General features: G+C 43.1%; 2 protein-coding genes across 2 annotated transcripts; both read right to left on the reverse strand.

The window, feature by feature from the left end:
* Nucleotides 1-117: 117 nt before the first annotated feature.
* On the reverse strand, nucleotides 118-10,424 carry cdc27 (cell division cycle 27). The gene is made up of 20 exons (XM_047571670.1): nucleotides 10,237-10,424; nucleotides 7,185-7,260; nucleotides 6,942-7,089; nucleotides 6,631-6,756; nucleotides 6,448-6,545; nucleotides 6,220-6,365; nucleotides 5,907-6,127; nucleotides 5,711-5,810; nucleotides 5,308-5,417; nucleotides 4,813-4,912; nucleotides 4,538-4,718; nucleotides 3,320-3,492; nucleotides 3,052-3,204; nucleotides 2,872-2,952; nucleotides 2,341-2,468; nucleotides 1,945-2,062; nucleotides 1,605-1,733; nucleotides 1,103-1,177; nucleotides 764-893; nucleotides 118-487 (listed from the first exon to the last, which is right to left on the reverse strand). The coding sequence occupies exons 1-20, from the start codon at nucleotides 10,261-10,263 to the stop codon at nucleotides 396-398; spliced, it is 2,412 nt and encodes an 803-aa protein (XP_047427626.1). The 5' UTR covers nucleotides 10,264-10,424; the 3' UTR covers nucleotides 118-395.
* A 1,044-nt stretch (nucleotides 10,425-11,468) lies between these two features.
* On the reverse strand, nucleotides 11,469-13,891 carry gh1 (growth hormone 1). Its single transcript, XM_047570845.1, has 6 exons — nucleotides 13,805-13,891; nucleotides 13,450-13,583; nucleotides 13,243-13,359; nucleotides 11,990-12,133; nucleotides 11,768-11,914; nucleotides 11,469-11,684 (listed from the first exon to the last, which is right to left on the reverse strand). Exons 1-6 carry the CDS (start codon nucleotides 13,812-13,814, stop codon nucleotides 11,622-11,624), a joined length of 615 nt encoding a protein of 204 aa, XP_047426801.1. The 5' UTR covers nucleotides 13,815-13,891; the 3' UTR covers nucleotides 11,469-11,621.
* Between the last annotated feature and the right edge of the window lie 1,733 nt (nucleotides 13,892-15,624).

Raw genomic sequence — 15,624 nt, forward strand, 5'->3', positions numbered from 1 at the left:
AAGCGACGTACATACGCCTTTAAGTCTAATTGTGTATTGCACAGCATCTACAACCACACAAAAACATACCTCACTTGGCCCAGAGGTGACACACCAGGAAGTAGACAGACATCGATGTGCAGGGTTTACATGTTTTTATTTATTTCCATAAGGATGATAAAAAGAACATAAAAAACAGCTGATGTCAGAGGATGAGCTCGATGACATACAGGAAGAGAAAGGGGACGGGGGGCGGGGCCTCAGGGCAGCAGCAGTCTGTTTCAGCCAAGCAAAGAACAGGGAGGAGGGCAGGGGTGGAGCTAAACTCAAGATCTGTCTGTCAGGGTGTTGCCTAGCAACAGTACTCCTCTGGTGGATCTGAACGGGGGGGCGGGGTTAGAGGGAGGGGGGCGGGGTTAGAGAACGTCGTCGCTCTCGGCCGTGTGGAGCTGCGTGTCGTCAGCGTCCGTCATGATGCTGCTGTCCTGGCTGTCGTCCACCTCTGCCGCTGAGGGGAGGCACAGAGACGCACGGGTGAGACAGGTAAGGGAGACAGACACAGGACAATGTAGGTTGATTGGAGGATATGGACTGATGCTATCTGAAGTAATTTTATGAGCAACTCTAGTCGAGTTATGTATAAATTCCAATGTGTAATCATTGTGAAAATGTGATGTGATGTCACTGGACAATAATGAAAGTAGCAGTCCATCCACCCTCTGCACAAACCCACTAGTCAGCTTCTGACTGACAACCTGACTGCAACATTAATCATCACTGATACCTTCGTCCTCAGGCAGATATCTCTTATCAATGGCTTCCTTGATCTGATTGTTTGCTCCTTTTGGATCCAGATCCATCGCCCAGCTGAAGTTCATCAGAGCCAAGTGAGTCTGACCAAGCTTCTTGTACACCTGGAAGAAATGTAAGGGTGAGGCGGAGACAGGTGGAGGTTAAAGTGGGACTAATCTGCTTATTTGTGACGGTACTGATGAACACAAATGATCCACATCTCCATTCAGTTTTGATCAGATCTAAGTGTGACACTGAGACCTGAACAGAGCATTAATTAGCATTCATCAGTCAACACAAAGGTCACGGCGGATCAGCTGATGTTTGTTACCTTCCCGATGAGGAAGTAAACCAGAGACTCTTTGGGAACAATCTGCTTCAACTCCTCCAACTCCTGAAGAGCCGCCTATGGAGAGGAATGACAGGCAGACATGTTGTCATGGCAACACTGGCAGCAAGCCAGACAGGCCAATGAAAAACTATGAAAATGTTTTTAACTTATAATGATCAAAAACAGAAAAGTGGCCCCTCTGACTTTTATATTGTTACACTTGCATACATTAAAAGAAATAAATCAGTTGTATTAAAATAAAATAATTAATATGAACCAATGTTGAGTGTGGCAGTATACATCTACAATGACCTATTTAATACCAGGTAAACTGCTTGGTTATATATTTTATATATAAGCTCAGTAGGTCATACCAGTCTGTGGGTTAAAGAAAGCAGCACCGACCACCTTTTACTCATTTTTAGCAAATAGCTCCCCTCACTGGTTGGTAATCATGACCTTTGTTTGTTTATATTGCTCAATATATATTCATTACAATTACCTTGTACTTGTCATTGGCGAACAATATCGATGCTCGGTGGAACTTGCAGAGCGGATTTTTTGGGTCAATCCCAATCGCTCTGTTCAGAGTCTCTAAAGCTGCATCCGACTTCTTCAACGCATGCTGCACCTACAGAAACACACACACACACACACACACACACACTCACAGTGTTACTGTCGTATTACAGGCGGGGGAATAATGCTGCACGTTGACAGAGCTCCCGTCACCAGTAGAGGATGCTACAAACAAACACATCTCATAAAGCGGCTGCTGATGGGATTAGCTCGGTGCTAACAGAGCATGTCTGCTGAGTGAACGGTGCCGTGTGCTAACGTACCACTCCGATGTGACAGAGCAGCACGGAGCTCTGAGGGTTGATGCTCAGCGCTTTCTTGAAGTGGATTTCTGCCAAGTTGAACTTCTCTTGTTTGTAGTAAATCATCCCCAGACCATACCTACACACACACACACACACACACACAGTATTATAGGCTGAACACTGACACACGTGTTAAGATCAACTTTGTATTTTCAAATATTATCTTATCGGGTCCATATATGTCTGGGCCATGAGCTTTTGATACAAAGATAAAATTACAAAAATTGCACCCAAATGTAAATATGTGGATACATATGGCACATACAGAAGATACTGCAGTAACTATGATGTATGTGGTACATACAGTATATACTGATCACGTCTGCCTCATACTCTATTAGGGATGTTTGTTACCATGCGTTGTAGTGTCTGTTGTTGACTCTGATGGCATTTCGGAAGCAGGCGAGGGCCCGGTCCAACTCTTCAGTCAGGACAAACTCGTGTCCCAGCAGAGTGTAAGCGTACGCAAAACCTGGGTCCACCTGAGGGACGGGAACAGAGGGACAGACAGGTGGAAAGTGAGAAAGACAGGCAGACATCAAATGACGGAAAAATCTGGCCCCTCCAGGTCACGGACCACAATGAGTCGTGCGACCTAATTTTGTAACTATCCTTACAGTAACCATGGTAACAGTGGGTAAGGCTGGGACCAAGTCAAGAACCAGTACTTATTTCCTAGATGGATTCTCACACTCATAGTGAACATACTCAACTGTGGCCAAGTTGACTGTGTAGCAGGGGAGGGGGTTGAGTGTCATTATCTTAGATGTTCTTAATCACACTAACATCACATACATACGTCATGAAAGATGAAAAAGGTTGCCAATTTATTTTAAATAACTACTAGAAACAACTAAAATCCAGTTGACTTCCCACCCAACTCACTTGGATAGCTCTCTGGAAGAACTTGATGGCAATGTCGTGCTCCCTCTGCAGACTGAAACAGTTTCCTGCAACACACCAGGCCTGAGATAGAGAGGTAGAGTCGATCAGATATTCACTTCACAGCGTTAACTCATCACCCACCCAACCGGACCAGAGAGTCCGGACAGCCGCAGTTCTCACCTCGGGACAGTTCTTGTCCATGTCCGTCAAGTCTTTGGACAGAGCAGACAGTGCGACATCTTTCTGCAGGTGCCACAGTGTGGTCGAATAAATCTCCATGCCTTCAACTCTATACGACTCGATCCTACGAACCTCACTGAAGAGCCGCTCCGCCTGCAAACACGCAACCACGTGACAATGACGACATGAGCGGGAAAAGACAAAGCCGCCGCGGAACGCGCGACTGCGTCGGCTCGGCTAACGGCGCGCTTCACGCGCGATGACTTACCTGCGTGTACTCGGCCAGCTCGAAGTAGGCCCTGCCGATGTGAGTGAGGACCCAGCCGGTGTTGTAATGCTGAGGAGGGAGGGAGGTCAGGATGCTGATGGCTTCTCTGCAGTTGTACGTGCACAGCGCCTGGTAACCACGGCCCAGTTCCCGTAGCAACGCCATCACACTGTCTGAACACACAGAGTCCCGACATGTACTCAACATACAATGAAGATGAGCTTTTTTTAATGCACGTTGAAGAATGATATGTTATCATGGAAGCGGCTGCACCTGTTCTTGTTATACAGTACGTTCACGTGCAAGTGGAAAAAAAATAAATAAATAAAAAAAAAATATTGCCTTAATCCGACTTTAACTGGACAATTAAAGTGCATGTAAAACTGTTACTCCAACTAAAATCTGAGTTCTCCTTATCTGTTTAAGACACACAGATAATGCAATTAGAAACTGATTTTCTCTGGCATCTTTATGCCTTAATTGATTATCCATCTGGTTATTGCTCGATTTAGCGGTGCACGTAAACACTGATTTGTCTTGAATCGCCGAATACTAGCAGGCACGAAAGAATAATTACCGCTTCTCCTTTCGAAAAATAAAAAGATTTTGCTGACTTCTACTATCGATAGTAGGTATATGACATAACCTACAGAACACTACATATTATATTTGTGCAAAACCAGTTCATGGACTCAAAATGTACATTTCAACCATTTCCTGTGATGATTATAGGGGTTCAACACAGAACAGGCTTTGGTTGGGTTTAGGCTTAGTTCACCTCTCAGCACCAACAAATGTGATCTGTAATGCCAGAAGATCTTGGTGGTGGGTAATACAAAAATAGTACAAGTGTGACCTCCAGCAGCCCTACTTGTTAGTTGCTTTGATAGTATCTGTATCCTTAGCCTGTAGTTATAAAAGACACGGATAAAACGCAGCAAAGTGAGAAACTGTGGGTCTATTACTTGATGGTGGATAAAAACACAGTAAGTCCATTTATTGTCCAGCTCTAAATCAAAGACACATTAGGGCGAATTGAGCTGGCTTCACTCATGAAACCCTGTAAGATACTGGAACACTGTCAGAACTCAAGGGGAGATTATTTTGAGATTTCACACGTGGCTTGTGGGAAGTGTGCTACCTAACTTAGCCTGCTGCTACCAGGACCAGAAACAAGATACATGCCAGACAGGATGACGGAAGTAGTATTTGTAATACCTGCTGCAGCCCTTTGGTACTGGGGGATCTTAGTGTCCGGTAAACTAAGACTGGAATCCAGTCTCAGGATGTCTAGACTCTCGTTGAGGTTGCTGCTGTTTGTCGTCTTTGCTGATTTACATTTAGTTTTCCTATTCGGGATCTTCGTTGGAAACTTCATCTTTAACTTTTTACTGTTCTCCTACAGGGGCAGAGACAACATTGGAGAAATGGATCAGTACAATATAACACAACGAGCGGAATACGTCAGTGTATGCAACGTAGAGCCACAGTACCTTGGCAGTAGAGCTGGCACTCGTAAACAGTCTAGAGCTTCTTCTGGGCTGAACATTTGGAGGACCTGACATACTGGGGCTGAGGACCTGAGGGGAGCCACTGAGAGAAAGACAGGCCATCAGACAAACAGATCTAAGAAACTTACATCAATATAAGCCGACTGTCGCCCTGTCTTTCTGAGAACCAGCTGATATAAAGAGGTCAAAACACACTCCTACAACAGGCGATAAAACATGCTGTATCCAAAATCAATAGATACTACCACAGCATGTGAATTTATCCACTATACGTTGCCGTCAGACGTGCCCAGACAACACCAAAAAAATAGTTGGATATCACTTCCTGCTAACAACCACACACAGCGTAGATTTTACAACAATGAAAACCAGTCAATAGCTAACAGACAGCAAAATAACGATGACTGCCAGCGCCTCCTGTTTATTGGGAGGTGAGTAAGTAAACAAAGGCGTGACTCCGGACACGGCGTAGCTTACCTGGTATGTGGTGCAGAGGTCTGTGATTGGTTGAAGGGGATGGGGAGAACATCTCTACTATTGCCACTCTGACTGAAGACAGACTTCGACTGACTGATTCTGGAAACAGACTGAGAGCGAGTATAAATATGAGAAAGTGGAAGTGATAGGAGGGAGGTAAACCAACCCACGGGTCTTTTATTGGTAACATCCTGCATAGTGCCCCCTGCTGGATAATTATTTCAATGCATAGAAGAGAAATCCACTGATCAATAAGGCTGATTGCTTAAGTTTTTAAACAACCTTTCTTTACTTCAGTGACCATGTGAACACAGCTTTGTACAACATAACACAGTTTAAACATTTTTGTGTAGACGTGGATCTCAGAGACTATGTTTGGTAGTACATGTGCATGTTTGTGTACCTTCTTGCTTGGAGCTGTACTTTGTGTTTCCATAGAAGCTGAATAGTTCTGAAGATATGTAGGGTCTCCAGGGCTGGGCTCCAACGGCAGGATGCCAAAACTACACACAGAGTCAGATCATCAAGATCAACGCGTTGACACACTCTCAGATTTGGGAGAAAGTCGTCAGACTGACTTGTGTCTGTGTTGTACTCACCTTGGTGTGAGAGGGCTCAGGGCGGCAGGCCCTCCCAGTAAACTCCGCCCACTTTTGGGTTTGTTCTGTTTTGCCAATAGAGAACCGGCTGACGCCATGGAAACCGTGTTGCCCAATAAGGACCCGGTCTCTGGGGAGATGAGGGAGGAGTCGATGTAGGAGACTGACAAATCAGATGTCAGCTTTCCATTAGACGATTCTAGATTCAAGCGATTCAACTCCTGAAAAACAAGAACGAAATTTAATCCGATTATCAACCTGGAAAACATCAGTAATGTTCGGGGCAAACTGCAGTAATGGTTGTGTAGCGCACCAACGTGTCCTGCGGCGTCTCCATTAGGGCAGTGTCGAGGCGATGGGAGGGGTTCTGGGCGGGGCTTACGGATGGAGGGGGTGGGGCTATCGAGGAGTTCTGTAGAGAAGACAACCTGAAGACCTGATCTGGATCTGGTTTCTCTCCTGAAATACATAATAACCCTTTAAGCCACATGATCACTTGGTCTAAACCATGACTCAGCAGGTAGCTGTGTCAGTTAGTTACCTAGGTGACAGAGGTTCTGGAAAGGTGACCAGAGGAACGGGTTGAGAGTTAAACTTTTCTGGAAACACTCTGAGCCTTTGGCGACACGATCTGTCTTACTGCTCAGAGAAAGAGAGACAGAATTATCAGTGATCAATATGTGAAAGAAACACAAGTTGCCGTCTGGGAGGACTGGTTCTTTACCAGTAGATGTGTCCCAGTAACGACAGCGTGAAAGAGGCGGAGTCTCCGAACTCTGTGATGATGTCATCCTGACTCTTCTGTTTGTTCAGCACTCCACCAATCAGAACCTGTTCTCCTTCAGCCAACCTGAGACAGAGAGGACCATTGAATACATTTCATTGACGATATCCATCGATCCTTTCAAGAAAGTAGACGTTTCATTGACAAATCTATATTCTCTTTTGTATCATTTAAAAACCGTCATTAATAAACAGAAAAACGAGGCATTGCAATAGATTCCATTTAATATTAACACATCTACATTCACTCACTTGCTGAGTTCGACGCAGCACTTCGCCAGCAGGAATCGGACCTGTGGCGTAGAGCAGCTGTGAGCCTTCAGCAGCCGGTACGCTTTATATGGCTTCCCCGAGCGGTAATAACATGTAGCCAACAGGTAGAGGGCCTCCTCCGACCTCACTGGCAGACAGACACATTGACAGACAGATCAGCATGTAACCTATAGGCGGAGAGACTCGTCTGACCTCACTGACATACAAATAGACAGATGTTACCTTCAGCGTAGAGTCTCTCAGCAAGGAAAACAGCGTCCAGGTAGGCGTAGTGGTTGAGAGCCTGCCACACTGCAGCCTGAGCACAGAGAGAACAGACTTAACATCATATAGGCCCCGAAAGCTGTTACAGAGTGCCGGTCTTAAACTAAAACTGGTTAAGGTAAACCACAGTACTGATAATTTTAAGCAGCACTCAGCACAGTTATCTGCCATCTGTTTATGCGTCTGCTTTTAAACATGACTACACCACCCCCCATGTTGACTCTCTGTGGGAGTCACCAGAAGCACCGTCACAATCGGATTTTTATTGCGATTCTGAACCTCTGGTCATGAGTGCTCCGATTACACTGTGATCTTCTTCCCTCGCAAATTAAGTATCGGAAGGAATAAGACCTTTGTCTGTTTGTCTCCTTTCATCCATTTCATTGCAGCAAAATGGGATTGATAGGCAGACAGACTGAATAAACAACACTGTCATAAGCTCTGTTATAAATGCTGCGTGCCCCTGAAATACTTCACTGAAATGTTTCTAGTCAAAGAGCAGTGTCACTGTAAAAACCTGTCGGTCAATAAAGCATACATCGATCACACAGGCAGACACACAAAACCAGTTTAGGAACAATTAAAAAAAAACATGCAAAATAGCACAAGGAGTTGACCTAGCTTCCAAGATCTCTAGATCCCAAACTGATCAAGTATCTTTGGGATGCACCGGAACGAGTCTGATCCACAGAGGCCTCCACTAACAACACTCTGTCGCCAGACACCACAGGACACCCTCAAAAAGCTCATGTCCATTCTCTGATGAGTGTTTGGAAGCACAAGGGAGATCTACACAACATTAGGCATCTGTGTATGCACAATTAATACATTTTCTTCAATAAAACAAACACAAGGGGACAATATTTCAGTTTCCGTTGAAACGTTCTGTCAGGACATCATACACTGATGTTTTGACTATTTTTTTTATGCAGAAATGTGGACAATTCTGAGGGATGCAAATACTTTTAAATTGCAGTGTTTGTGCTTGCTAATGTGTTCCTTTGTACAATGAAACAGCTCTAAGTGTTTGTAAAGCGCAGCCCCTATAACCTTGTACAGGTATGTGTTGGCTGCCAGTAAACTGTGATAACTTTGCTAAAATGTTTAAATACATTCATTTTATATCCTTTTTATTATTACAGTAAAATCTTATTATTTTATTATATTATTTTTTTTTATTATTATGATCCTGGGAGGCAACAGCCATAATCTGTGTACAGGCTACAGGACTTTCTGTTGGGTCAAGTGAGGTGTCAATCAAAACATCACAGTGCATGCAGTGATCTCGTACCAAGATATGGTTAATATTTACCAACTCATTACATGTGGGAGAACATTTAGACATTATCTGTTGTTGGTCTGACAAAATTTGACCTACAGTTGTGGTTGTTTACATCATGTGAATCAGCTGTAGTACACTCTCACACACTGGAGTGCTGTGTACATAGTGTAGACTTAATTAACACCAGCACCATGCGAGTGATTGTCAGGTTCATCCTCACGCTGTAAGGGCCTGACATTGATGGTTTCAGAACAGCCAACTGTGCTGGATACGCTTCACCAGCAGCACGCTCCATTTCTACACAGTAAAAAGCAGAGGAAGCAGCTTCCACAGCATGGGGGTCACAAACCGAACTCTCTGAATCCCTAATAAACACAACATATTGTTGTCAATGGGTTCACCAATACACTCAATCCACCAAGCAGAGATCCCATGTAAAGGGCTGTGACTAGGTGAGATGCCCTGAGATCAGCTGCCTGTTTAAATCCAGATGGTTATGGGTGGTTAGCAGCAAGCCAGCAGCCTTGCGTTTAAAGAGCATCTACTGACCAGTGATTAAAGAAACATGAGTTGTTTATGAGACATTGAGCTGACACCTTCTCGCTGAGCTGCATGTCAACACGGGTCATTTTGTTGTGCTGCTGCCATCAAAAACAACTCCATTCATTCAGAAGATGTCCGTTTTGACTGAGCATTTAACATGAGTATGTTAAACGTTGGCTGACTGATTGACACGGAGGCTCACAGCTAATGTTGTTCATGTTGACCGGCAGCTAGCTGGCGTTAGCCTGCATTAGCAACGAGAGGCTAGTCAGCTGTTGGTTAACTTTAGCCTGCCGCCACTGGTCTGAGGTCGGATCTTAACACCGAACTCATCAGATTTTTTTCACGCGAGTTGCTTATGTTCACTTACTGATGTTGAAGTCGTATTCCCGCGGACTTAAATGCGCTCATCTCAATGTTAGCCAAAGCGTTAGCTGGCTAACACAACTCTGTTAGCATTTCAGTTTTAGCGACGCTAGCAATTCAAAACTCCATTTGAAATCCAGCGGTTTGGTACCGTCCTGCTCATCTACAGAAAACATAACTATATAACAGGCCTTTAAACATTCGGCCGACTCCACTCTTAAATTCGGCACGAATATATTAAAACACACATGTCCTGCCTCCGTAAAATATAAACTTTAATAACAGTTTCCGCTACTCCAGCCAAACCTCCTATGTCCATTTCGAGCTCAATCAGACAGGAGGATCACCAGACGAATATGCTCAAATTTCACTGTCTTGCATATGATTAAAAGCCAATACTTGTTTTAGACCTATGCCGAAGCGACTTGTGGCACCAAATATGTCATAAAAAACCGAACGAGCTGTTCCTCTACGTCTATTTTTACCAATAGCAACTAAAACTTAAATCTGACAGTTTTTAAAAGGGATTCGGCATGACCTATCTGAACTGCAACCAAGCTGGTATTAGCCGGCGAATTGATATTTTATTACTCCCAAATCCTACGACAGACCAAACAAAGGCGTGAAGATAATACTTTAACATTAATAACACCAAAAATAGCCCTGTGTTTCCAGCGGCGGGCAGCGGGGCCTGTAGCGGGGAGACAGCTCTCTCACCGCGGATTGGACGAGCCGCTGAGGCCGAGACAGAGAACGCAGCACTGGCTCATAAATACTCGGCACCTCGCTCATGACAACGACCTGGAGATGTGTTTTTACCTGGACAGGTTCCTGCAGCACCGTCATTCCGCCTCGAAACTCCGTCTATCTATTCCTGTCGCCTGTCCCCCTGTTTTCTCTCGTTCTTTCTTTACTTCAGTCCCGAGCTGCAGCCGAACATTTGAACACACCGACCGTTACCAGCCGAACACAGCCGAAGAATCCCGAAGAGGGTAAAAGGCCGAGGCGGAGATGAACGACGAGTTTCTTCTTCTTCGTCGTGTTAACTGTTGGCTCGAAAACTACATACTGCCCCCTAGTGTAGCCGCATGTGTTTCTATTATTACAATGACCTTATTTTTTGTCAGTGGGGTAAGTATAATAATGATTCAAATATGTTTGTGTTTAATTCAGCCCAGTTTAACAGCACAAAGACTACATGTTCCAAAATTATCAGCTAAAATAAAAAAAGTTTAATATTTTCTTGGTTCTCCATCAACAATAAACAGGTTGTACACGTCTCCCTACAAACACCACAAAAAAGATGACGGGCAAATAAAATAAACACAGAAGAAGAAGTGGACAGTAGTGATGTGCGGATCGATACTGAAATATCGATACCGCCTATACCAGGTCTTTATGCTCTAAAATCGTTTATCAAATTTAAAAATATCGATACTTCCGATACTTCAGTCATCGGAGGTAACGTAAGAACACGGTGGAAAGTAGCTGAACTATTGAGTTGTGGCAACATAACAAATCCTGTGAAACACCACAGGTTTAAACCACAACACAGAATGCGAGCCATTTATTATGAGGAGGACAGAAGAGGAGAGCAGTGTCAGAATAAATATGCAAGTTTTCATTTTATAGTAGTCCTTTATAGTCAAACAATTTATTATTCTACTTATTTGTTTGAGAAAGCATTTTCACATTTGTTGTATGGCTGTGTCCTCTGTTTTTCTCTGTTGTTGTTCTAGTAGTAAATTATATTACTATTACTATATTTATATTATATTTATATTTTATATACTATATTTATATACAGTAAATTATGTCACATAAGTGTTTAAATAAATAAATAACTCTGTTGTCTTGTATTCTTTATGAAGCTGTGATTTGAAATAGAATACTTATTTAGATTTACCAGACACATCGAATCGGTATCGGCGATACCATCCTGAATATCAGATCGGAAAGAAAATCGGTGATAACGAACATCACTAATGGGCAGTCCTACAAGCGTCATCCTGTCGGACTACAGGTAAAACAAAACAAAAACAAAACACAAGTCTATGCAACACACTTTATTTCACATTTAAGACAGTATGAGATCAATCGTTTCTAGTGACATTAGAAAACCACCCACAAACCACAGACCAGGGCTATGCTAATGCTAATAATTGAAAGATAACACACATAACTGTATCATAAAGGGGTCAGGACTACAGAGTGCAGTTTGCTTCCGGAGAGAGCCGACATTTAGCCACCGTCAGGTAGGTCTCCACCTGCAGAAAACAACAGCATCATTATCCTCACTGTCAGCAGCAGCATCACATCACCATGACGTCACTCTCCTCTTCTTCCTCACCTTGTGCATGTCCTTCTTGAAGCACGCCAGCAGCTCATAGGTTCGTCTCAGCGACTCTTCTCCTCCCAGACTCTGATAGTAGTTCCCGTACGGAGCCAGCTGGAGGGCAGAGCCATCAGGGAAGATTTCGGCCGCATCCTGATTGGCCTGCGGGATAAAGTGGTTTGTCACACGGCTGGTCTAGAGATGACGGGAGCAGTGTGTATTCGTGTGTATTCTCACCCTGAGCAGCAGCAGGATTCCCGTCTTCAGCTCAGACAGTTTCATTGAAATCTGGTTCCTCGGAGCCGAGCCTCCGGACAGATAACGACTGGGAAACTCCCAGGACTCGACCAGTCGGTAGGAGATAGACAGCAGCTTCAGGACCTGGGACCAGACAGGGACCAGATAACAGCTCTGTAGGTTCTTTACCTGAGTACTACAAGGGTAGGTTACAGTATTTGTGTAGTGTACTGCGTGTAGAGCATGTACTCTCACGTGACTTGATTCCTCCCGTGTTTGATGTTTTTGATGCATTACACACACAATAATACTGCACACTACTACTAAAGCTACTACTATCACTACACTACTAATACTAGTCACACTACGAATATGACTCACATCATTAGTATTACCACACATTCTACAATAATAAGTGAACACTAATACTACACACAGTACCACTAAAACTAGACACACTTATACTTATACCACAAACATTAATACTAATACTCCATACAGTACTAATACTAATACTACAGACACTAATAGTAATACTCAATACAGTACTAATACTAATACTACAAACACTATAGTGATACTCCATGCAGCGCTAATACTGATATTACAAACACTAATACAGTACTAATACTAATACTACAAACACTAATACAGTACTAATACTAATATTACAAACACTAATACAGTACTAATACTAATACTACAAACACTAATACTAATACTACATTCACTAATAATTATACTCCATACACTACTAATACTAATACTACAAACAGTATTAGTGATACTCCATACAGTACCAATACTAATATTACAAATACATACTACAAACACTAATACTACTAATAAATGAACCATTCTTTATACTACACAACCTTTAACTTATGCTACACACTGCTATTAATACTACAACTACTACACACACTATCCATGTACTACACAATCTACAGATATGCTCCTACTCCAACTATTTTTGTGTATTTTTTCATGAGGCTAATTCTGTAAATCTTTTGATTACACTTTTTATTTTTATTTTACTTTAATCTCATTTTATTTTATCTTTCTCATGTTCACGTTTGTTTGCAACGAAGCTGCGGTGACAAAGTAATTTCCCTCATTGATCATTAACGTCTGTCTAATCATGTGTAGCATATCTCATCTTTGCAGCTCTGCGGTGTACTGTGTAGTCCTGTGAGTGCGGTGTACTTCTACATGCACTGTGTTGTCCTGCATTGTGCGGCGCATATACTGACAGAACTGCGTTGCGTCTCATGCTTGTCGATGGGGCTGATGATGTAGTCAGAGTTGCAGAAATCATGCAGAAAGATCTTGTTGAGTTGACGCTGCTCCTCAGTCTGCAGAGAGCTCTCCTAACACACAGAAACACAAAGAGTTACACACAGCTCCGGGCCTGGGATCCTCTGTCGAGTTTGTGTCCCTGCGAGCTGCCACAGACGTACAAAGTCGGTGAAGAGTCTCTGGGCGAGCAGGTGGAGGTGCTGCACCCTGCTGACTGCGATGGAGAACATACGCTGGCCGTCTGTGATTGGCTGAGGTGAGACGCCGAGGAACACAACTGACAGCAGGAGAACAACTGAGAGAAACAGACAGAAGAGACGGGTAAAGACTCAGCATCACTTTGTGGTTGTTAATGTTAACTTTGTTTCATTTTTTATAAATCAAACTTGCAGCAGCAACATTATCAGACGCCACAATAGTTACCACGGTAACTTTTATCACAGTCACTGCAGTCTGTGGTAGTTTTAATCTCCACTTTCTAAATCTTTCCTGATGTCTTTATCAGACGTGTCTTACCTTTGTCCATGGCTGGTCCGGGATTGATTCAGGTTCTGGAGGAGATCAGTCCGACCTGAGACCAGGAGTTCTATGTTGTGATAGTTTCAGCTCAGAGCTGGTTTGTGGCTTTATAGCGGAAAAACGTGATGGTTAAATTCATCAACAGAAACATGAAACGGACAAACAAGTTTGTGACGGTGTCTAATTAATATTGACACCTCGATGATGATATTTATGCATGCATTGAAACCGACTGCTGGTGATCAAACTGTTTTTGAGGGGGAAACACTGAAATTCACATGTTATTCACAAAGGTTTAGGTGAAGAAAACTTCATTTAGAAGGAAAAAAGCAACATTTTAGACTTTTAGAATCTGAAATCATCAATGATTTTAAAATAATTTTATAAAAGCAAATCAATTTAAAGTTTGTTTGTTGAAGAGAAATGAGATGATTTACAGAGTGAAGAGTACTCCAGAAGAGTACAGTAGAATGGGATATAGAGAACAGAAGATTACTGTAAACCAGAGTACTGCAATACACTAAAGTACAGTAGAAAACATCAGCTACAGTAGAGTCCAACAGAGTATGGTAGATTATAGCAGAAGTAGCAGTGAAGTAGAGAAGAGTACTACTGAGTACAGTGAAGTACAATAGAGAAGAACAGAATAGAGTAGAGCTGAGTTCAGTCTACGCCTAGAGTAGAACAGAGTACAATAAAGTACAATAGAGTAGAGTACAGTGTAGTGCTGCAGACTAGAGTAGAGTTGAGTGAGAGCAATGCAGAAAAGAGAACACTTACCAGCCATTTTATTAGGTACACCTTGCTAGTAAAAGGTTGGACGACCTTTCGCTTTCAGAGCTGCCTTAATTCTTCGATTCGTATTGTCAACAAGGTGTTGGAAACATTCCTCAGAGATTTTGGTCGCAGTTGCTGCAGATTTGTCGGCTCCACATCTATGATGTGAATCTCCCATTCCACCACATCCCAAAGGTGCTCTACTGGATTCAGATCTGGTGACTGTGGAGGCCATTGTACTACAGTGAACACAATGTGATGTTCAAGAAACCAGTTTGAGATGATATGAGCTTTGTGACATGGTGCATTGTCCTGCTGGAAGTAGCCGTCACAAGATGGTCCACTGTGGTCATAAAGGGATGGACATGGTCAGCAACAATACTCAGGTAGGCTGTGGCATTTAAATGATGGTCAGTTTGTACTATGGGGCCCAAAGCATGCCAAGAAAATATCCCCCACACCATTACACCACCAGCAGCATCCTGAACTCTTGATACAAGGCAGGATGGATCCATGCTTTCATGTTGTTGGTGTGGTCTTCCGCTGTTGTAGCCCATTATCTTCAAGGTACAGCGTGTTGTGCGTTCAGAGATGGTATTCTACATTCCTTGGTTGTACCGAGTGGTTATTTGAGTTTCTGATGCCTTTCTAACATCTCCAACCAGTCTGCCCATTCTCCTCTGACCCTCTCACATCAACAAGACATTTTCGTCCACACAACTGCTACTCACTGGATATTTTCTCTATTTTGGACCATTCTCTGTAAACCCTAGAGATGGTAGCGCATGAAAATCCCAGTAGATCCGCAGTTTCTGAAATACTCAGACCAGCCCATGTGGCACCAACAACCATGCCACATTCGAAGTCACTTAAATCCCTATTCTGTTGCTCGGCTACATGCCTAAATGCATTAAATTGCACCCATGTGATTGGCTGATTATCTATTTGTGTTAACATACAATTGAAGCGGTGTCCCTAATGAAATGACAAATGAGTGTATTTTAGAGTGCAATAGAAGTAGAGTACTTCTGAATACAGTA

Source organism: Mugil cephalus, chromosome 20, assembly GCF_022458985.1.
Source record: "Mugil cephalus isolate CIBA_MC_2020 chromosome 20, CIBA_Mcephalus_1.1, whole genome shotgun sequence".
Taxonomy (NCBI): Eukaryota; Metazoa; Chordata; class Actinopteri; order Mugiliformes; family Mugilidae; genus Mugil; species Mugil cephalus.